The sequence below is a fragment of the Rhineura floridana genome, chromosome 4 (assembly GCF_030035675.1).
Source record: "Rhineura floridana isolate rRhiFlo1 chromosome 4, rRhiFlo1.hap2, whole genome shotgun sequence".
Classification (NCBI taxonomy): Eukaryota; Metazoa; Chordata; class Lepidosauria; order Squamata; family Rhineuridae; genus Rhineura; species Rhineura floridana.
Window position 1 is genome coordinate 183223757 of NC_084483.1, and position 24176 is coordinate 183247932.

Consider the following 24176-nt stretch of genomic DNA (forward strand, 5'->3'; position numbering starts at 1 on the left):
CTGTGGTGCTTTAAAGGCACAGTTATATTGAGGCATACGCTTCCATAGACTAGACCTGCTCTATTCCACACAAGTTTATGCCTCAATAAACCTCGTAGTCTTTTTGTGTTTGCTGTAACAAACTCAGCTACCCTTCTGGAAATTTTAATTTGAACAAATGTTCCTAGCACCTTCCTCTTTTTTCTAACAAGCAGAGGATTTCAATCAAGTCCATTTTAAAAAATATTTCTTTTGAACATCCTAAGTCTGAAAAGTGTGGCATAACTTTTGAGCTTGCTTTTTGATTTTTTTCAAGCCTAATTAGCTCACTCATTTTACGAGACCTACAGTAACTGTGAAATAATCATGCAAATCACTTAAGAGTGACAGAATCTCACCAAAAGTTTCTTATGTTTTGAAAAAGCACAATGCATATTATGGCTAGTCAAATATAATGTGCAAATTACCAGGTAAGAAATTGTCAGAAGAATTGAATAAACTGTAGTGTGAAAGCAGCCTGGGTTTTTTTTCCAGGCCTTCACATCTCTAGGATATTGAGCTAGTTAGACCAATGGTTAAGAGGAAGGACCATAACTCAGTGGCAGAGCATCCGCTTTGCATGCAGAAGATCCCAGGTTCAATCCCTGCCATCTCCATATAGGACTGGAATTGTTCCCTGCCTGGAGAGCCACCACCAGTCAGTGTAGACAGCACTGACCTAGATGGACCAATGGTCTGACTTGGTATAAGGCAGCTTCCTATGTTCCAAAATGAGTCCAAATTACAAAACCAACTGCTGCACTGAAGGAATGCACTGTTAAGATAATAACAGCCGTGCTTGTTGGCAGGGAAGCTAATATATTTTGTTTTCCCAGCTGGTGAGAGGATACACTACCATTCCTTTTGCTGCCTGAAAATCATCCAGCATTTCTCTAATTTTCAAGCCCTAGCACACTGACCCTCACTCTTATCTGCACATATGTGCGGCATAAACTGTAGTGGAATGGATACCATTTTTGAAGCTACCAGTAATACCTGTAGGGAAGATCTCAGTTAGAAATAGGTTGAAGATTTTACACAGTTATCTCTGATTCAACTTGATACGGAAGAGATCCCCATAAAATAGAAAATGGAACCATGATATGGATAGCATGGTGGCTATCAGTGCAGCCTTCATAAGGACATAAAAAGAGCCTGCTGGATCAAACCAATGGCCCATCTAGTCCAGCATCCTGTTCTCACATGCTTATGGGAAGCTCACAAGAAGGACATGAGCACAACAGTATTCTCCTCACTTGTGATTCCCTGCAACTGGTGTAGTAGCTAGACTGTTGGACTACTATCTGGGAGACCAGAGTTCAAATCCCCAATCAGATATGATGCCTGCGCTGGTCACTGTCTCTCAGCCTAACAACTGAGTTGTTGTAAGGATCAAATGTAGAGATGGGGAGAGAACTATGTATGGCCTCTTGAGCTCCTTAGAGAAAAGGTGGAATGTAAGTGTGGGTAGTCAGTAAGTAGGAAATACTGCCTGACAGTGGAGGTTGAACACAGACATTGTGACTAGTAGCCATTGATACCCTTACCCTCCATGAATTTGTCTAATCCTCTTCCAAAGCCATCCAAGTTGGTGGCCATCACTAACTCTTGTGGGAACGAATCTCACCGTTTAACTATGTGCTGTGTGGAGAAGTACTTTTTTATTTTGTCTGTCCTGAATCTTCCAACATTCAGGATAATTGGATGGCCCCAAGTTCTACTATTATGAGAGAGGAAGAAAGCCTTTTCTCTAGTCAATTTCTCCATACCATGCATAGTTTTATACACCTCTATCATGTCTCCTCTTAATCTAATTCTACCTAGAACAAGGGTGGACAACATTTTTATGCCCATGGTCACATTCCCATAGAGCTACAGTTCCCAGAGTTCCCTGGGAAGAGGGACTGAAACCACCCTGGGAAGTGTAGCTCTGGGAGGGGAATAGGGGTCTCCTTGCAACTCTCAGAACCATTTAAAAACTACAGTTCCCAGGATTCTTTGTGGGATGTTATGACTGTTAAAGTGGTATCATAGTGCTTGCTGCCCTGGGCTGTTTCTGGGAGGGATATAAATTTAATAAATAAATGAATTAAACAAATGTATATTGAGGATGTGGCTTAATTCCCATCAGAATGGCCAGTAGTCAAGGAGTTGGACTTCAACAACATCTGGTAGGCCACAGGTTGCCCATTTCTGCTCTATATGATCTCAAGCAGATACCTTTCCCAGCACTGGGATCCCTGGAGATGTCAAGGATTGAACTGGGAACTTCCTGCATGGAATCCACTACACTGTGGAGCCTCACCTCTTCTTTTTGATAATCATCTCTTCAGCTGGACCACCAGTTCTAGAAAAAAAACTTGTTCCAGTTTCCTTATACCAACAGTTCTAGAAAAAACAGAAAAAACACTTTTTTCCACTTTCTTCACCAGGTAGGACTTAAAATGAACACATCTCCCTGAAAAAGTCATTCATCACTAAGATCCATTGACAAAACAAATTTTACTGGCATTTCAAAGATCCGAGTTCAAGTGTCCTCTCGGATTCCACATGTGGTCTGTCAAGAGAGTTTGCAGTTTCCAGTTCTCTATGTGTAAAACTTGTAATAAATGGAAATCTTCTGAGGAGGACCAAGCCACTTTGAACTGAATTTAGACAGAAATTAGTCTGCGGCACTGAAACATCTAGGATTCTGTGAATCCTCTCCAAGAAACTTTGTTTCTGTATTTCTGTGACCCCCTACCCACCATGTATAATTAGGAACATGGGAAGCTGCCTTATACTCAGTCAGACCATTGGTCAATCTAGGTCAGTATTGTCTGCACTGGTGGGCAGCAGTTACTGCAGGGCTTCAGACTGGGAGTCTTTCCCATCCCTACTTGGAGGTGCTGGGGATTGAACCTGGGACCTTCTGCATGCAAAGCAGATGCTCTACCAGTGAGCCACAATATGATTTAAAAAGATTAAGGGAGAGAATGAATGAATGTGTACTGCCTTCAAGTCGATTCTGACTTATGGCGACCCCATGAATAGGGTTTTCATGAGGCTGAGAGGCAGCGACTGGCCCAAGGTCACCCAGTGCGCTTCATGGCTGGAACCCCAAAATAGCCCAGGAGGACTAAGCATCCTCAGAGACCAAAAAATGCTAACTGATTGTTGGGACAGCGGGGAATGGGAATTTGGGTGGGAAGAGGAATGGAATAGAGTATTCTGGAGGAAGGTAAGACTGGCTGATAGAAGAACTCCACATTGCAACAAACTTCTACATTACTGAATACCAAGGAGAAGGCACTGAAAGGAGTACCGTTTGTGCTTTCTGGTGACATGTCAGCAGCATCCAGCAAAACATAGTGATATGTGTGCATGTGTGTGTACACACACATAGATACATACATATATACAGAATTATGCTAGAAAGAGTTATTAAAACGACTGCTTTTGGCACCACAAATACAGCTACACAGATATACTAATTATGTGTCAATCAGGTAAAGTACAATGATCACAAGGTATAGATTATTTTTATTTGCTTGAGCTAGCTTTCAGAATAAGCAAGCAACAGGAAAGAAAATAATGATAGATAACTGGTATTTACTTTAAAAGCAAACATGAAATCACTTTTTTTAACGCTTTTGACAGGTGACAGTTGAAATGCCTTTTTCTACAGTCTTTTTACCAAGTTGTAGATCAGCCTCTTAATTTAAACTTCAAGAATCACACTGAAATTGTGAGAGATGGTGCAGCATAATAGCTAAAAGACTGAACTATGGACCTGGAAGTCCTGGTTCAAATCTCACCTCTGGCATGAATTCACACAGTGAACTTGGGCTGCCCATTCGCTCTCAGCCTCAGTCCTGCCCCCTCCCCCCACAATATGGGGGATTAAAATACTGGCTGACATTACAAGTCTGTTGTAAAGACTGCAAGACTGTTGATGGGGATTAAAATACTGGCTGACATTACAAGGCTGTTGTGAGGATTAGAACTAAATAAAATACTTAGAGGTTCTATTTACAACCAGGCAGTATATAAATTTTATTAAATAAATAGATAATACACGTGAAGCACTTTGAGTCCTTGCAAGTACTATATAAACGTTAAACATGACTATTTATTTTTTCTGTGCATCAGAAAGTTTTCTGTATACTGAATCATGTTCACCTTTTGTTAGGGCATGAGAACATGTGTCATTTCTAAATAAATACTGAATAGACAAAAGATACAGTTCTACAATTCAGGATTTGAAATGCAAGCCTTTTATGCACAATTAATACAATGCTGGTGGAACTGGAATGAACTGATGGAGATGTGGTTGCTTGATTTAATGAACCTAGTAGACTCTGGGAAAAGTACATTCAATTAATTACAATAAAAAGGCCTTAGTGGGATTTAACAGGTTGCAAGTCTTTTGCATCTCTTAAAGCATACTGACTATATTTCTTCATCCTGAGAGCAAATTTCTCTCAACAAGAAAATTATAACAGTGGCATGTTATCACCTCCATCATCAGTGTCAAAGTGGTAGCATTCCAATCTGGAATGAGTACTCACCAGTTTCATTTGATCAACATGTGTTTTATGCAAGGTCATGCATCAAAGAATGTAGGTCACACTTGAAAGAGGGGTACTGCATCCTGATGAGGGGATGACCAGAAATAGGCTCTAGGAGTTATGCTACATAACCACCCAAAGATGAGTTCTCAGTAGGGCCTAGGAATGCAAACTGCCATCCTGGGATGGATAAACAAGCAGAAGTCACACAGGAAATGGTATTATGGGTACAGACATTAAATACATCTTGTACTAAAAGGTGCACTATGTGCTTTAAAAAAATTGAAATGATGTAGATCCATGGGTAGCCAATGTGGTGCCCTCCAGATGTTTTGGATTCCAGCTGTCATCAACCTCAGCCAGCAAGGTCAATGGTCAGCAATGATGGCAGCTGTATTCTGGAGGGCACCACACTGGCTACCCCTGAGTAGCCACTGATCATATGGATTACAGTCTCTGCTACATGCAAGCAAGACTAAGAAAAGAGTTTGGTGCTTGAAAAGTTCTGAGGGTGTCTGTATTTTTTATAAAAGGGCTTCCACCAGCTAGCCTCCAGTGCCTTAACTCCAGTGCCATAATAGTCTAGTTTCTCAGAAGGTCACACAGACTAAGAAAATGTGTCTTTAGGATGTAGTTCCAGCCTGAAGAGAGCCAGCTGAACTCTTAGCCTTAATACTGGTCAGCTGATTCTTCAAGCTAATCAGGATACACCAGACCCTATAAAGCCCCTGTATGTAAAACCAGCTTATCAGCCTGTGCAACTTGTCTATGTGTCTCTGATGTTTCGTGTGGTTAAACTGGTGCTTGACTCCAGCCTGTCTCTGGCACATTTATTGCCTCTCTGGCCCTTCTGATCTACATTTGCCTGATCTAGCATCTGACTCCAGCCTGTCTCTGACAGTGTGTATTGTCATGGCCCCCAATTGTAGCCCATTTCGGAACTAGGACAAAACCTGACCTTGTTCAAGTGGAAGGAGGAGGAGTCAACAGGCAACAGAAAACAGATGCCAGTAGGACAGATTGATTCAAGGAAGGTTTTGCTGAAGAAATTGATCTTGAGGAGGGTTTTAAAGAAGATAACTAACAGGAAGGAGAAAACAGTACCAGGCACAGAAATCCATAGATACGGGCATAGAAGACGAGACAACAGATGGATTTGAGTGGGACAGAGAACATGTGTATCACTTTAAAAAAACCTCTGCACATACTCAATAAGAAAGCAGAAGCACAGAGCAGTCACCATTATGGGCAATTATATCAGTGCAGTTAGGATGGTGTCTGGCTATCTCCTCTCTGTAAGGCCCTGAACCCTTACACCCCACCTTTCTTTTCACCATAGAAACCCAAGGCGGCTTACATATGGTTCCCAGGCGGTCTCCCATCCAGGCACTGACCAGACCTGACCCTGCTTAGCTTCAGCAGGGAGGTGGCCTCATGTGCCTTAAACCCTTAAAAACAGGGCTATGAGTTTCAGCTTCCTGTGTGCCAGTCCTTTGGAGAAGACTGTTGCGGAGCTGAGGTGATGAGGAGAGGAAATTTTCCCTCTATGGTCTGCATAAAGATCAAGATTAGATTTTGTGGTGGCACTACCTGAAAGACAGAATTTTGGGATGACGGTGCTCTGCTTTATTGTTTTGTGACATTTATATTATATTATAATAAATATAATATATCCTTGTCTGATGTTGGAAAGTTATGTTACTTACCTTTGTATAAGTTCTTTGTAGTGAGTCCTTTCAGAGACCCTTAATAAAGAACTTTGTGTGTGTGTGTGTGTATAGGAATAGTAAATATCTTATAAAAGAGTTGCACAGAGATTTAATGGGTGATGAGAGATGAAATCTCTTGACCTGCCGTTGACATAAGAATCTCCATGTCCTCTTACTTATATTAGAAGACTGAAATATGTGATGAAGGCCTAAAAGCAACAAGGAGACTCCCAGAGAACAGAGGCAGTCTCAAGAGAGCATGAGCTCAAAACCAGTAATGCCCGCAGCTGCAGGATAAAGTATGCACAGACTGCATGAAGCAAACTCATCCCTCAAATTCAGAAAATAAATCCAAACACGTCTGATTTCCACCTACCATACGATGACCAACTGTCAATTAAAAATACACACACATAATCACAAACTTGACAGGCTGATGGTTTAAAAAGCAAAGCAAAACGCAACCGCCCCAAACCACTGAGTGCAATTATGACCCCAAACAATATACCACACAATTCTACTAATTCAGAATTCATAAGCTCAACCACTGTATTGCACTGACACTTAAGAAACTATAATGTTAAACTCTCTAGCAAAGTAAAGTACATATTGTATATCAGTACAGTAAAGATAATATTTGTAGAATTCTGCCATTTAATACACATGCAGGGCACTGCTATACATCAAGTAAAAGGACTCAGGGTGCTTAAATTTCTGTTTTATTTACTTTCTTTTACTTCTCTTGAGCAAATAAGGTCATGAATCTGAGATGTTAAAAATATACTTCCATGCATACTTTATTTTGGAGCATGGTAATAGATGCAGAAAAGGAAACTGAGCATTTGGACAGAGTCCCTCCCTTATATGCTTGACTTTCAAATAGCTGGCAGGCCATTAAAGGAGTGATTGGCAAAGATTAGGAGAAAATTATGATATATTACTCACTAGGCTCTCAGTTTTCAACTGGAAATTAAAATCTAATCTATGCTATGATGATTGGTTAAAACTATGACCCGTTGTTGTTAGCACCTCAAAAATAGTGGATTGAAGAAATATAAGCCAGCAAGAGGTTTTTGTTTTTTTAACTTTTAAGGGTTTTGGGTGATGCAATACATTGTAAAAGCTGAAAAGTGGTTTATATATTACAATACATATTCCATTGCTTAGACGAACAATGGAAGAAGTACCTGCTAAATAAAAGACAAGGAAAGAAGAAAATCCAGTAAAACTAATAATACAACAAAAATGTTTTCAGGAGGAATATTCATTGAGTCATGTTTAAAAACACATCAGAAGCACCACTGTTGGAACTGTGCTCTCTCTGGGCTGAGCAGCACTATTAAATTCAGATGCAAGGTTCTGTTTAGGTTGGACAGGCCCCAACAGTAGAACAAAGTCAGTCTGTCTTAGTACCATAACCAAATTCTACAAGTTAACAGCTTTTCATGAAAAGCTGCCATTTCAGAATGTCAATCAAAACGGAATATAAGTGGGAACTCCTGCAGAAATAACCAGCTGCAGGTTTGAAAAACATTTTTGTTCTTTTCCTTTTCTTTCTTTTTCCCCCCTCTGAAAGTGGAAACACAAAAGATATGTGAATAGGATCTCTTTTCAGTCATGTAACTGTAGACGACCATTTTCACAACATCAAGGGCAAAAACACAAGACAACGTCGCAAATGATGTCTTGAAAAGGACCATTTGTGGGGTGATGAATGATTCAAGTTACAAATGAAAGAATTATTAGCAAATGGAAACTCATTAATACGGAAAAGGTTTCTCTTTTATGAGATGGACAATGGAAGTAGCGATTTTTATTGCACCGGAATTATTATGATAAATTGAGTGGGTCCTGATTAGGGCTTATTATAGCCATTTTTTTTCTGTAAATGTAATGCAGTTCATACTGTTATTACCTTACATGGCACAAAATTCATACACCTCTGATTTATTTGAATGCCAAGCAATGGTAAACCGCCCTGTAATGCTGCCCTCAGCTCCTGCTGGGAGGAAGGGCAGGATATAAATAAAATAATAAAATAAATAAATAAACATGATCTATTAGAAACAACAACTGAGTTACAGGTAGATCATAATTTTATAAAAGCAGAACTAATACATATTAATTCATTGGAATGGATCCAAAGTTCTGCTTATGGAACATGTTTTTCCATTCACATGTCAGCCCTAAAAAGCCAATCCTAAAAGGGAGAATCCTCAGGTGTTACATAGGACATAGCACAGGGGACTGCAGCTAGAGGAGAAATGGTGAAAACCAGGGAAGAATCTTCTGCTCACTCAAGAAACCCTTGGGATTCAAATCCACTGGGCTGAAAAAGCTATGCCACTCAGATGAAAAGGCATAAGCTGTGACCTCCGCATTATAAAACAAAGAAGAAATGTTATTTGCACTTCCAACATGAAATACTATTGGTAAAATTAAGGTTTTCAATCCCACAGTGACTTTCTATTCAAGGAAGGGGCTTGAACTCAGGGGAGACTTAGCAATATTGGTTGATTGAATGATAAGATTGAAGTTGAATGATAAGATGGCGGCTTAGGCGGAGGAGCTTGTTTGGAGCTCCTGCTGCTTAATTTATTTTAACATCTTTTTAAGTCTTGTTATCACCATCTTTTACTATTTTTTAACATCTTTTTAAGTCCTGTTACCATCGTATGGCTTTCAGGGGAGTGTGTGGCTGAGCAAATTGTTTTTGGCACTACCACTTCCCTTGTTCTGCCAAACTTGGCGACTGCGGACAGACGGAGACAGCTGCAGCTGGAAGGTGTGGTAATTGAAGCTGGGGATTCGGCGAGGCCTTTTACCTTTCTGCTGGCCCGTTGCTGGGCCTCGCTGGGTTGGTCTCGCTCCTGCTCTTGCCTCGTTCTTGCTTCGGCTTGGGCTTCCTGCTGCTGCTGCTGCCGCCGTGGCGTGTGTGGGTCCTGCCTGCTTGCTGTCACCGGTTAGAGTCGTTGGGCTGCTTCTGCTGCTGTCGCCTGTCCCGCTGGCTGTGGGGGTCCTGCCTGCCCGTTGTCGCTGTCGCTTGGTGTCGTCGTCATCTGTTGTCGCCTGTCGCTGCTGCGTTATTCCTGTGCCTGCTGTGTTCCCGTGTTGCTGCTGCTGCTGGTTTGTCGGTCGTTGCTGCGGCCGGGTAACGTCTGTCGCTTGCCGGGACTGCGACTGGCCGTTGCTGGGTGGTCCGCCCGCTCCTGTTTCTGTCGCCGCGGCAGATCAGGCCCTTGTTGCTGCCCCTGCTAGGAGCTTCACCCTGCATTGCAGCCTGTGCCCCGTGGCGGTGGCGGCTTTGTTCCTTGCTACTTCTGGCGTTTTTGCGGCTGTGTTTATGTTTTTCCATCATCGCCGCTGCGGTTGTTGCTTCCTGTTGGTGGCCTATGTCTTTTGTCACCACTGCCATCTGACTGTTTAGGAGAGATCTCGGAGCCTGCTCCTACGCGCACAGAGTGCGGGATTGCGTTGGTGTGTTGATCTGGTTGAGATGAATGGCTATCATAACCCGGTTCCTGTTTTAAATTGGTGTATGTATGGATGTATAGTTGTATGAATGTGTGAATGTGTATGGACTGAAATGTATTGATTTAGTTAATTAATTTAATTTGATGTAATTTAATTAGTTTAATTAATTAATTGGTTTAATTACTTTATTTTAAATTAGTAAATACTGCTGCTATAGGGTACGGAGGCGGGTCTCCGGACTAATTTTATTAGGGTGGGTGGCCTGCTGATAAGCAGATAGGGATTGAGGCATGTGCAAGCCGGAGAGGGAGGTGGGGGGCCAAGTTATAGGAAGTTTGGGCGGCAGGCGCTGGAAGGGTGCTGCTAGCAGACCACGCCGGAATAGGGGAACACGGGACAGATGCATTATATCCATCCCATGTTCCGGGTCTGCTCAGAACCAGACGGAAACTGGGGGACGCAAGGTTCCTACCGACCTTCGACTGCTGTTATGTAATGCCAGGTCTGTGGCTCAGAAAACCTCGCTCATCCATGATATGATCTTGGATGGGCGCGCAGACCTGGCATGTATTACGGAGACTTGGCTGGACGAAGCCTCTGCTCCAATTCTAGAGGCCATGTGTCCGCCAGGTTTCCGTTACGCACAGCAGCCAAGGGTGGGAAGGCGGGGAGGGGGTGTGGCAGTCATCTATCGAGAGTCCTTGGTTTTTGCCAGACCTCCCCTCCATAGGACTCAATTTGTTGATTGTATGTACTGGAGGTTGGGCCCGAAGGGCAGTTTAGGGATCTTGCTGGTGTACCGCCCACCCCGCTGCACGGCAGATTCCCTGGCCGAGGTGCTGGAGGTGGTCTCGGCTATACGGGCATTGTCTCCAGAGCTGTTAGTTCTGGGTGACTTTAACTTGTATGCCGAGGCCGCTCTCATAGGAGCCCCTCGGGATTTCCTGGAAACCATGGCTTCCTGGGAACTGTACCTAAGTAATACTGGGCCCACCCATGTAGCCGGTCATGCTCTCGACCTAGTATTTGTCCTGGGAGAGGAGAGAAGTGGTCTGAAGTTGGGAGTGATTCTTGCCACTCCTGTGTCATGGTCAGACCACTACCTGGTAAATATGGACTTCTCGTTGCCATGCCCCCTCCGCAGGGGTGAAGGACCTATTAAAATGGTCCGCCCCAGACGCCTGATGGATCCGGATGGATTCCTGACTGTGCTTGGGGAATTGGAACCTGCTGAAGGTCGCCTGGTCGAAACCCTGGTGAAGGAGTGGAACGTGGGGATCATCAGGGCATTAGACCGGGTGGCTCCGAAACGTCCTCTCCCCCTGAATAGAACTCAGCTAGCACCATGGTATACACCACAGTTGCGTAGTCTGAGACAGGAGGTGAGACGACTAGAGCGCCGGTGGCGGAAATCCCGCTCCGAAGATGTCCGGACACAGGTTAGAGCAGCAGTAGCTGCCTACCAAGTGGCAATAAAGGTAGGAAAGAAGGCTTTCTTTGCTGCCTCTATTGCGTCTGCGGAGTGCTGTCCCAGGAGGCTGTTCCAGGTGGTCCGAAGCCTGGTCGGTCCAGTTGCTCAGGAACCCTTGGAACAGTCAAAGGCCTCCTGTGACTTATTAGCAAAACACTTCGCCAATAAAATCGAACACTTACGGAGCTCGATCCCGTGTGCCGTGGACACAGTGGATGAACCAGAGTTGGCCAGTTGCATGCCGGTAAATTGGGATCGGTTTCGGCTTCTCCCTTCTGAGGAAGTGGACAAGGTGCTTTCATCTGTGAAGCCAACCACTTGTCTTACTGATCCTTGCCCTTCATGGCTCCTTGTGAGCTCCAGAGAGAAATTGGGCAAGGGGATCAAAGCGGTGGTAAACGCATCCTTGAAAGAGGGTGTGATGCCATCAGCCTTCAAGGAGGCAATTGTAAAGCCCATCTTAAAGAAGCCCTCCTTGGATCCCCAAGTATTCGATAACTTCCGCCCAATTTCGAATCTACCATTTCTGGGCAAGGTCATTGAGCGAGTGGTGGCCAACCAGTTGTCAGCACACTTGGATGAAACGGATTATTTGGATCCATACCAATCGGGTTTCAGGACTGGTCACGGAACTGAAACAGCCTTGGTCGCTCTGGTAGATGATTTGAGGAGGGCATTAGATAGGGGAGAATCCACCTTTCTTGTCCTCCTCGATCTCTCAGCGGCTTTTGATACTGTCGACCACAGTATCCTTCTGCTTCGCCTGGAGGGATTGGGAATTGGAGGCACTGTATTACAGTGGTTCCATTCCTTTCTCTCCGACAGGTACCAACAGGTAGCGTTGGGGGAGGAGGTATCAGACCCTTGGCCTCTCAATTGTGGTGTGCCACAGGGCTCTATCCTCTCTCCCATGCTATTTAACATCTATACGAAGCCGCTGGGGGCAATCATCAGGAGATTTGGGCTGCAGTGTCATCAATATGCGGATGACACTCAGCTCTATCTCTCGTTTAAATCTTCACCAGAGTTGGCTGTGGAGACCTTGTCCAAGTGCCTGGAATCCATGAGTGGATGGATGGGAAGGAACAAGCTGAAGTTGAACCCTGATAAGACCGAGGTACTACTTGTGGGGGACAAGAGAAGGTTGGGCGACATTGACCTGAAGTTCAACGGGGTGAGTCTACCCCTAAAGGAGCAGGTCCGCAGCCTTGGGGTTGTGCTTGATTCCAGGCTGTCCATGGAGGCTCAGATTTCGGCAGTGAGCCAGGCAGCCTGGTACCAACTACACCTCATACGAAGGCTGCAACCCTACCTTCCTGTTCACCAGCTCCCACTAGTGGTACACGCCCTGGTCACCTCTCGTTTGGACTACTGTAATGCGCTCTACGTGGGGTTACCCTTGAAAACGGTCCGGAAATTACAACTGATACAAAATGCGGCGGCTCGACTACTTATGAATAGTCGCCGCCGAGATCACATCACACCAGTGTTGTTCGACCTACACTGGCTACCAGTTGTTTTCCGAGCCCAATTCAAGGTGTTGGTATTGACCTTTAAATCCCTACACGGTTTCGGCCCAGTTTATCTCACGGAGCGCCTTCAACGCCACCAATTATGCCGCCCGACAAGATCGGCCACACAAGGCCTTCTCTCAATCCCGCCAACAAAAACAGCCAGATTGGCGGGTACTAGAGAGAGGGCATTCTCAGTGGCGGCCCCCACTCTTTGGAACTCCCTCCCACAAGATCTCTGGCACACCTCTTCCCTAAATGTGTTTCGGAAAGCCTTAAAGACCTGGCTCTTTCAGCAGGCCTTCAGGGTATCCGGGGAGGGTTAATTGTTATAACTGTAATGCCTCCTGCCCAGTTTTAATATTGTTGCTGCAGATGTATTGTTTTTATATTGTATTATTATATTTTATCAATTGTATTCTAACAAATTTGTAAGTCGCCTAGAGTGGCCATCGGCCAGATAGGCAACGAAGAAATTAAATTTATTATTTATTATTATTATTATTATTGATTACCTCCAGCAGTCCCACCACCACTTCCCAGACTGTGGGTCCCCCAACTCTCTTGTTGCAGTTCTTCAGGGACTGCAGGATAATCCCCCCCTTTCCCTGTGGAAGCCCCTTCTCTGAGTGGCAGGGCACTGTTGGTTCCAGCTCAAGGTTAATATGATGCTGCATATGCCAGGTTTTCACACTGAGTTTTAGAACATGAAACATATTTTTGTAAAAGCTTTCGGTCATTTTTGAAAAAAATTCTGGCTTTTTAATCAATATAATTTAAATACACTAAAACCCTCAGACTTAGTTGCTCCTTTGAACAAAACTGAAGGCATATTCTCTCAAGGTTGAGAAGACTTATTTATCAAACTGATAAATAAATGGTTAGGGTGTTGGACTATGACCTGGGAGATCAGGGTTCAAATCCCCACTCAGCCATGAAGCTCGCTAGGTGACCTTGGGACAGTCACTGTCACTTAGTCTAACCTAAGGGTAATAAGATGGGGAGGAGAGACCCATGTATGCCACCTTGAGCTCCTTATAGGAAAGGTGGGATATAAATGTATTATAAAAAAATAAGCTATTGTCTGTTGTTCTCTGTTGCTGTACCAAACTGCTGCAGGCTGAAAATAAGGAAATGAACATTTGAATGCTTCCCCACAATGGATGGTATTCAATGCTAATCCCACTTAGAGTAGACCTATTGAAGTTAACAGACATGACTAACCTAGATTCATTAATCTCAGTGGCTTTACTTTGAGTAGGACTTAGTTGAATACAGCCCAAAATATTTCTTATGGAAACTAAAATCACATGTGAGCTAGAAAGTTCTAGGCCAGGATTTCTCCTCATTTTTAATGCATTTTGTGTAGAGGAAGATCCAAGATCCAATTCCCCCCACTTCCAGTCTTAAACGGAACAGCCAGGAGCTGACACACATGTAACATCTTTATGGGGTTTTTTTTCCACTTGGAAGGAGAAATACCTTTGATAATGTGAAGAAAAACTGTAGTCCTTTTGCTATAGAATAGAGATGGTTAACCCATAGCCCATGGGCAGCTTGGAACGCTCAGCCCCCTGAATGTGGCACTCAGTGCCCTTCAGTGTTTTCCATTCCTTAGAGATAGGCCTTCAACCTGTGGGCTGCAATCCTTATGTGGGTCGCAAGGCCATGCTGGCTGGTTCATGACAGATGCTATTGGAGGTCGCTGATTCATAGGGTTGTCATAAGTTGTAACTGACTTGAAGACACATAACAACAACAACAACAGCTAGTAGTATGGGATTGTCTGCATATCTTAAATTATTGATATTTCTCCTTTCAATTTTCACACCTCCTTCATCTTGGTCCAATCCTGCTTTCCATATGATATGATATGTTCTGCATATAGATTAAACAAATAGGGTGATAAAATACACCCTTGTCTCACACCCTTTCCGATTGGGAATGAATCAGTTTCTCCATAGTCTGTCCTTACAGTAGCCTCTTGTCCAAAGTACAGGTTGCGCATCAGGACAATCAGATGCTGTGGTACCCCCATTTCTTTTAAAACATTCCGTAGTTTTTCATGATCTACACAATCACAGGGTGATTTTCTTCTGAAATTCCTTGGCCTGTTCCATTATCCAATGTATGTTTGTGATATGATCTCTGGTACCTCTTCCTTTTCTAAATCCAGCTTGGACATCTGGTATTTCTTGCTTCATAAACGGTAAAAGCCTTTGTTGTAGAATCTTGAGCATTACTTTACTTGCCTGGGATATTAAGGCAATAGTTCAATAATTACTGCATTCCCTGAGATCCCCTTTCCTGGGAATTGGGATATGTATTGAACGCTTCCAATCCCTGGGCCATTGTTTAGTTTTCCATGTTTGTTGGCAATTTTTGTCAAATTTTGACAGATTCAGTCTCAGTAGCTTGTAGCAACTCTGTTGGTATGCCATCTGGTTCTGGTGATTTGTTTCTTCCAAGTATTTTAAGAGCAGGTTTCACCTCACATTCTAAAATTTCTGGTTCTTCATTATACGTTTCCTCCGTGAATGAATCTGTCATCCTGGCTTCTCTTTTATAGAGTTCTTCATTGTATTTGCTTCCATCTTCTTTTTATTTCATCTCGGTCAGTCAGTGTGTTCCCCTGTTGATTTTTTAACATCCCTACTCTTGGTTTAAATTTCCCTTTAAATTCTCTAATCTTTTGGAATAGGGATCTTGTTCTACCTTTTTTGTTGTCCTCTTCTATTTCTATACAATAACTATTGTAATAGTTCTCTTTGTCCCTATGTACTAGTCACTGTATTGTTGCATTTAGGGTTCTGACCGTGTTTCTATTTCCTTTTGCTTTTGCTTTCCTTCTCTCTTTAACCATTTTAAAAGTTTGTTCAGTCATTCACTGAGGTCTTTCTCTCTTTTTAACGAGAGGTATTGTCTTTTTGCATTCTTCGCTGATAATGTCTCTGACTTCACTCCATAGTTCTTCTGGTTCTCTGTCAACTAAATTTAAAGCCTAAAATCTGTTCCTTATTTGATATTTATATTCCTCTGGGATGTTATTTAAATTGTATTTTGGCATTATGATTGCTTTGTTGCTCTTTTTTAGCTTTACTCCGATTTTTGATATGACCAGTTCATGATCTGTACTGCAGTCTGCTCCTGATGTTGTTGTCGCAGAAAGTATGGAACTTCTCCATCTTCTGCTTCCAATTATATAATCAATTTGATTTCTATATTGATCATTTGGTTATGTCCACGAGTATAGTTGTGTTTCCACTTTCAGCGGGGGGGAAATTGCAAAAAAAATGCAAAAAAAAAGAAAAACTGCAGTATGGATATGTTTTTATTAAATAAACAAATAATGATAACATATCGCAGGAGCCCATCTGCCAAGTTCAAGGCAAGATAAGGACTCATCAAACATCTAAATAAATTGTGGAAACTATTGTTACATTAGCACTTCCATGAGTAAAGAAGTTGGTGTTACTTCTCATCAAATGGCTTTAGTCAGCACAGTTTTGCTGACACCATTTTGGCCCCACAAAAAGATCAGCCAAATTAACAGCACAACCTCAAAGGGCTACCTTTTGTTACTGGGCTGCCAGTGCAGCTAAAGGCAGCAATCCATTCCAGGTAACTGCCATAGTTAGCCTATTCTGCTCAAAACTGATGCTAAGACCTTCTAAAAACGCTTTTGCAAACACTTGGCACAATCTGTGATACCAGTATTAGGGAACCGAACCTGCTGTTGCAGAGTTCACAATGCCATAGAAAAGTTATCAATGGTCTCACCCATGCCAGGACAACCTATACAACACAATTTGGCTGTGCAAACATCAAGAGAAAGCATTTGCAAAGTTGCCTACTGATGGTGTCTGGGGTCTGGCTTTGCATGCTGGTACTTAGGTTGGTACTTGGATCCAACCAACCTTCCTACCCCATAAATATGCAAGCATGCTATGTTAACATGATTTGTGGCTCACAGCCAAAGTTTTCATAGTGTAGGTCAGGGATAGAGAACCTGTGGCCCTTCAGATGTTGCTGGATTCATAATCCCAGTCATCATGGTCAATGGTCATAGATCACGGGAGCTGTAGACCAACAATATCTAGAAGGCCACAGGTACCCCAGCCCTGCTATAAGAAGAAAACCTAGCATCAGCCCACAGCATACAAAACATATTTAATAACATTTTTTTAAAAAGCTTTAAAAACATCTTTAAAAAAACAAGGTTTAAAAACATATTTAAAAGCTTGAGGTGCCAGGTGGCACTGCAGCCACAGAGCTGCCCGTCACAACCCCTCTTTCACAGACAGGCTTAGCCAGCAGCACTTACGCTCTGGAGAAGAGGGTTGAGCAGCTGTTCAGACCCAACTGACACTGGGCAGCAGTCACATTATATTTCCAAAACTGTAATGCCTGATGCTGGCACCAACTGGAGCCAAACAGCTCCCTAGCTCCCATCTCAAAAACACAGGGGCTACCAAATAAATCCATCTGGGGGAGAGGATGAGTGACTGGCAGCTATAGTGCCACCAGGGGGTCCAAGTGGTAGCAGGTGCCAGTGGCAATGCCGGGCAGGTGCCTGATAGCAGCACTATGCCAACAGCTCACTCTGGCAGGGACTATCCCTGGGTAGAAGTTCAAATAGCCAAGGCTGTTGGTACTCTGCTTGAAAAAATGGCAAAGATTGTACTAAGTTAATGCAAAATCTGTAGATTATTCTCATTATCAGCCTATCATATTATGTTACTTAAGAAAACCAGCATGATCTCTCTTATTTTTCTAATTTGTTTTGCATTTTCTACTAATTTGCATGTTTTCTTCACTTCGTGAGTCAAGGAGTTTTATTTATTACATTTATATTCCACCTTTCTTCCAAAGAACTCAAGACACTGTACACCCCCCACTTTTATCTTTGCCACAGCTCTGCCAGATAGGCTAGGGTGAGAAACAGTGACTAGTCAAAAGTCAACCAGTGAGTTTACTAGCTAAGTGTGGGGATTTGAACCCAGGACTCCCCAACACTCTGATCACTATACCAGACTAGCTCTCACCATTCCAGCTATGGAGGCAAGAAGCTAAAGAGTACTCTATTAAGAATACATCTACATCTATAAAGATTAGAAGCCTGTTTTAAAATGAAAGGTAGATTCTTGGGAAGGTGAATTCTGCAACCAGTGCCGCATTCTGCAATTTTCCTGGGTTCTCATGGAACCATCCTTATTGTGTAACCAAGAATTTCTTGTGTAATCTATTTCAGCTACTTCAAAAAGTATGTCCTGCTACAGCCTAACCAAATTCAACACAATGGAAGTAAAAGCTCATTGAACACAGCTGGGTCTATGTCTAAATAAACATTCAACAGATTGTATGGAAGACTATGTTACTTGCCCAAGGTTTTCCAGTGAGCTTCATAGCTGAGCAGAGATTCAACCTAGAGTTCCCAGGCCCAAGTCAGCACTCCAGTTAGTGCACTATACCAGGGGTTGCCAGGGGCTTGTGGTACTCTCAGCAGATAGACCAGAATCCAAGCTTTCCTTTTTTTTTAAAGTGAGTCTATAGCCCTTCTAGAAAGAATGTTATGAAGCAAAATGTGCAGGTACCCTTCTAAGCAATTTCTGTGAAATGAGCCAGCCTGGCAGTTCCTAATTGTTAATGTTATTAGCCTGTGAGTGAAGTCAGAGGCATAATTGATAAGTGAGTTGTTTGGACACTAGGCAATAGGGTCCTAAAGAGTTGTGTGAGGGTTAATATGTGTACGTGTGTGTGTGTGAAGATGGAAGTGTTGTGTGAACCTCCCCATTAACATAATGGTTGGGCACAAAAATTGTGCCTACATTGGGGACTGCCTTTTCTGGGATAATCTGTCAGGCTCTACTTGTATTTAGGCACTCAGTTCCAGAAGGCTTTTCATTTTTGAGGATTGTTCCACTGTAGTGATGTTGCCTTCTGTGATTTGGATTAAGATTTTTTTTAAGGTGATTGTCATGACTTTGAGCACTATTTTATTGTTAGCTGCTTTGAATAGAACATGAAGAACAGTGGGATGCAAATATACTGAAATAAATAGCAGGCAGGCCCTACCATCAGGTAGAGTGAAGCTGATGCCTCAGGGTTGTAGGTTCTGGGGAGTTAGGAGAGCTGTGAGATGCTGGAGGCTACAGCTAGTGTGAACCACATGACCTGCCTTGTGCCCCCTAAGCTAGCCTGCTGACATGGAAGCTGGAAGAGGATTGCCATTTTATCCTTAGGCTGCAAAATATATAATGAATATATTTTTATCAGCCCTGATAAAAATACATATTCATTATATAAACCACATTTGCAGAACCTGCACCCTCCAGATGTTGCTGGATTCAACTCCCATCGTCTCTGACCACTGACCATGCTGGCTGGGGCTGATGGAAGTAGGAATCTTAACAACCTCTGAAAGGCCATAGGTTTTCTGCCCTTCATATAAATGTGAGGAGCACATTGCTAAGAACATAAAAGCCAACAACAAAAAATTATATAAATACATTCAAAGCAGGAGACCATCTAGGGAGGCAATTGGACCCTTGGATGATAAGGGAGTCAAAGGTGTGCTAAAGAACGATAAGGAGATTGCAGAGAAGCTAAATGAATTCTTTGCATCTGTCTTCACAGTGGACGATATAGGGCAGATCCCTGAACCTGAACTAACATTTGCAGGAAGGGATTCTGAGGAACTGAGACAAATAGTGGTAACGAGAGAGGAAGTTTTAGGCTTAATAGACAATATAAAAACTGGCAAATCATCCACCTGAGAGTTCTCCAAGAACTCAAATGTGAAATTGCTGATCTGCTAACTAAAATATGTAACTTGTCCCTCAGGTCCTCCTCCGTCCCTGAGGACTGGAAAGTGGCGGGACTTCCCGGAAGGATTGCTCCGCCTGTGGCTGCCTCTGAGATGAGCTCTGTCTCAGAGGAAGCTTTTTTCAGTTTAAAATCAGTCAAAAGGGAACTTTGACTGGTATAAATGTTCTCCCAGGCAAGGGTGAACCGAAGAGATTATCCACAGAAACTTCGTTGGGCTGTCGGTGGCTGGAATTGATCAGGAATTCCCTGGGAAAAGAAGGCATACCTAGCAGCTGAGGACGGAGTTAGGACTTCCAGCAAGCTGGGCTGAAAAAAAGCGAGACGTTTTTCTTTTAAACGATCCACAACGGGCGAGCTTTCTTCTGTCTAATCTTATCATTTGGCTTAAATTACTACAGCAAAAGAGATTTGTTTAAGAATCAGCAATCAAGATACCTGGGTGAGTTACACTTTTCTCTTTTATACAAGGAATTAAGGAGGAGGAAAGAAAATTTAAAAAGCTTATCTTATTTTTTTATGGCAAAAAGCTGGCCTGAATTTGGAAACTATAAAGATTAAAACGGATGAGGGGCAACTTACCCGAAGAGAAAATCTGATTTAGATGATTATTTGATTGATATATGTCTGGGACTACTTTTTCTTGGACGACTTTCTTTAGACGAATCTGCTGTTCGTGTATGTTATTAATTGTTCGGTGCTGTGAACCAAATTTGTTTAGCATTCTTGGACGTGCGGGAGGTAAGAACTGTGCTGGCCAGATGATGTCAACAGGCCTGGAATATTAACTCCCTTATTGCTGGAAAAAGAAGCAAATTACTCTTTGCTTGGGAATTGTGGTTATATTGGAAATTTGAAGGGTTTTTTCTTCGGCTTTAAGAATGACAATCAAAGAAGTGGCAGAGACCCTGGATATACCCCTGGAAGGGTTTTCCCCTCTGGATATGTTTCAGAACATAATGGATGAGATTAAGATAACGCAACAAGAACTGAGACAGAGTAGACAAGAGATGGCAACTGAATTTGGTAAAGTGAAACAGGAGCTGAAAGAAATAAAGGATTATATGAGAAAAGAAGCAGATGGACAAGCAATAGAAGATGAAAAAGAAATTAAAGGGAAGGAGCAAATTCTGGAGATTGGATCAGATATATCAAATGTGGAATTGGAAAAAGATTTGGACTTTATGTCCGTGATGGATATTAAAGACAAAGATTACTGTTTGGAATTTAGTGCTGTTCCTGAAGAAACTGGTGAAGATATCAGAGATAAAGTTATTACTGTCTTGATAAAATTTTTGGACTGGAATGATTTGATGGAACTTGAAATAGAGAAAATTTACAGAATTAATTTTAGATATGTGACAATGGAAAAATTCTCAAGAGATATGCTGGTGCATTTCGTAAAGAAGAGGAACAGAGACATGACCCTACAACAACATTTCAGTAATACATTCAGAATTGATTGCAAGGAAATATTTGTGATGAAGGAAATTCCCATCAGACTCTTACTATATGATTATGACAGCAAGATTAACATGTGTGCAAGGATGGCAGATGGATGATGGAACTAATACTGATAATAGAAGAATGGCTATTAAAATTACTGGACTTAGCTGACTTGGTAGGGATGGATCAACTGACATGTATATTTGGAGAAAAACTGATGGATATATTTCTCAAGGAGAGGAACCTCTCTTTGACTTTTTGCGGATAGAACAGAATGATATGATGTTAATGAGATTTGATGATTAATTAAGATAACTACTGGAGGAAAGTGATTTTGTAATATATTAAGGGACAGGTTTGTTACATACTATATACTTATAGCTGATCTGCGACAAATCGGAAGTCAATATTTTTTATTATATTAGTTATTAATTTGTTTTCCTTTTGTTTTGTTTTGTTTTTTTGAAACTTTGAATAAAAATTAATAAAAATAAATAAATAAATAAAAAAGGACTGGAAAGTGGCAAATGTAACGCCAATATTCAAAAAGGGATCCAGGGGGGATCCCGGAAATTACAGGCCAGTTAGCTTAATTTCTGTCCCTGGACAACTGGTAGAAAGTATTATTAAAGCTAGATTAACTAAGCACATAGAAGAACAAGCCTTGCTGAAGCAGAGCCAGCATGGCTTCTGCAAGGGAAAGTCCTGTCTCAGTAACCTATTAGAATTCTTTGAGAGTGTCAACAAGCATATAGAGGTGATCCAGTGGACATAGTGTACTTAGACTTTCAAAAAGCTTTTGACAAGGTACCTCACCAAAGACTTCTGAGGAAGCTTAGCAGTCAAGGAATAAGAGGAGAGGTCCTCTTGTGGATAAGGAATTGGTTAAGAAGCAGAAAGCAGACAGTAGGAATAAACGGACAGTTCTCCCAATGGAGGGCTGTAGAAGGTGGAGTCTCTCAAGGATCGGTATTGGGACCTGTACTTTTCAACTTGTTCATTAATGACCTGGAATTAGGAGTGAGCAGTGAAGTGGCCAAGTTTGCTGACGATACTAAATTGTTCAGGGTTGTTAAAACAAAAAGGGATTGCGAACAGCTCCAAACTCAGTGAATGGGTGGAAAAATGGCAAATGCAATTCAATATAAACAAGTGTAAAATTATGCATATTGGAGCAAAAAATCTGAATTTCACATATACGCTCATGGGGTCTGAACTGGCAGTGACCGACCAGGAGAGAGACCTCGGGGTTGTAGTGGACAGCACGATGAAAATGTCGACCCAGTGTGTGGCAGCTGTGAAAAAGGCAAATTCCATGCTAGGGATAATTAGGAAAGGTATTGAAAAAAAAACAGCCAATATCATAATGCCGTTGTATAAATCTATGGTGCGGCCACATTTGGAATACAGTGTACTGTTCTGATCGCCTCATCTCAAAAAGGATATTATAGAGTTGGAAAAGGTTCAGAAGTGGGCAACCAGAATGATCAAGGGGATGGAGCGACTCCCTTATGAGGAAAAGTTGCAGCATTTGGGGCTTTTTAGTTTAGAGAAAAGGCGGATCAGAGGAGACATGATAGAAGTGTATAAAAGTATGCATGGCATTGAGAAAGTGGATAGAGAAAAGTTTTTCTCCCTCTCTCATAATACTAGGAGTTGTGGACATTCAAAGAAGCTGAATGTTGGAAGATTCAGGACAGACAAAAGGAAGTACTTCTTTACTCAGCGCATAGTTAAACTATGGAATTTGCTCCAACAAGACACAGTAATGGCCACCAGCTTGGATAGCTTTAAAAGAAGATTAGACAAATTCATGGAGGACAGGACTGTCAATGGCTACTAGCCATGATGGCTGTGCTCTGCCACCCTAGTCAGAGCCAACATGCTTCTGAAAACCAGTTGCCGGAAGCCTCAGGAGGGGAGAGTGTTCTTGCACTCGGGTCCTGCTTGTGGGCTTCCCCCAGGCACCTGGTTGGCCACTGTGAGAACAGGATGCTGGACAAGATGGGCCACTGGCCTGATCCAGCAGGCTCTTCTTATGTTCTTAGTACCTATAATAAATGTACACACATTCTGGCTTACACATAAGATGTTCTGCAGTAAATTTTAAAATCTCATTTGTTACTTTATTGTCAAAGACTACCAATTTGCATCTGATGTCATACAAGCACTTGTCTGTATTGGTAAAAGTAGAGTTCAGCATAACTGTGTAAACATGAGGTAATACAGAACCCTGCAGACGGGCAAACATTTTCTTTATGGAAAACTGCCAATCTGATTACTATAAATGCATTTTTCAGTAAATAAGTATTTTTATACACACTCCTGAAAATTTCCCACAAGGCGAAGAAGCAATGTGCCCTCCCCCCCACTTTCTTAAAATGTTGGGAGTTAGCAACTGCAAGCCAAGATTACTATTCTGTTTACAGGGGTGTTAAGAATGCAAATGGTTAACAGTAGTATAAACTCTCTACTCGGTTTAAGTTTGAATGTCTAAAGCTATTACACGCGGCATTCATCTGCATTCCCTGTTTATGGGAATGAAATATGTAGTCATTTGAAGTCCACAATATGTATACTGTGTTTGTAATAACTGCAGATTTTACAAGCACATTATTCTTTCCATTAGGATTAAAACCTCACCGAATAGCAATTTGTGAAAGAATTCTAGCAGAGCCCTGAGCCCAGAACTCTGACCTCTGATGAGATGCTTGGCAGCAACGAACTCTACGTCTAGGCAAAACATCTGGTTTCAGTTAGACTTCCTAAAAAAAATAGCCCTTGTACTGGGGAAACTGGTATTCACTTAGCTTTGTCTATATACTTTGACTGACTTCAGTGCTGCCGCAGAAAAGGAAAAAAAATACTCAACCAGGATGGCTGTCAATCATTGCAGACTTCTTGGTGGCCCATGCGGAGGCAAACGTTTACATTAATGGACCCTGCATGCTATTTGTTCATTTTTCTTCTGTGCTTTCCTTCTATTTGGAGTTTACGGCTTCAATGTTTATTTCAGAAGTGATTGCCAACTCACAGCCATGCAGTCCAAAATGCATTTTGGTTTGCAAATGCGTGTCGTTCCATAAAAACCCTGATTTTTATCTATTGTAATGTTTCTCTTTTTTTACTTGTTCGGAATAACTAAATACATAAATATATAATCCTAAAGTAT

At 42.2% G+C, this 24176-nt stretch overlaps 1 protein-coding gene across 3 annotated transcripts in view; it reads right to left on the bottom strand.

Moving 5' to 3' along the window:
• The window catches only part of SRBD1 (S1 RNA binding domain 1), a 265692-nt gene that overhangs the window by 65702 nt on the left and 175814 nt on the right, over nt 1–24176 (bottom strand). Inside the window, exon 17 of one of the 3 annotated variants that reach the window (XM_061625424.1) lies at nt 2324–2406. The exons of the other annotated variants lie outside the window; for them this stretch is intronic. Within the exon in view, the coding sequence (XP_061481408.1) occupies nt 2324–2406 (83 nt within the window). The remainder of the gene's footprint in view (nt 1–2323; nt 2407–24176) is intronic. 3 annotated transcript variants of the gene reach the window in all.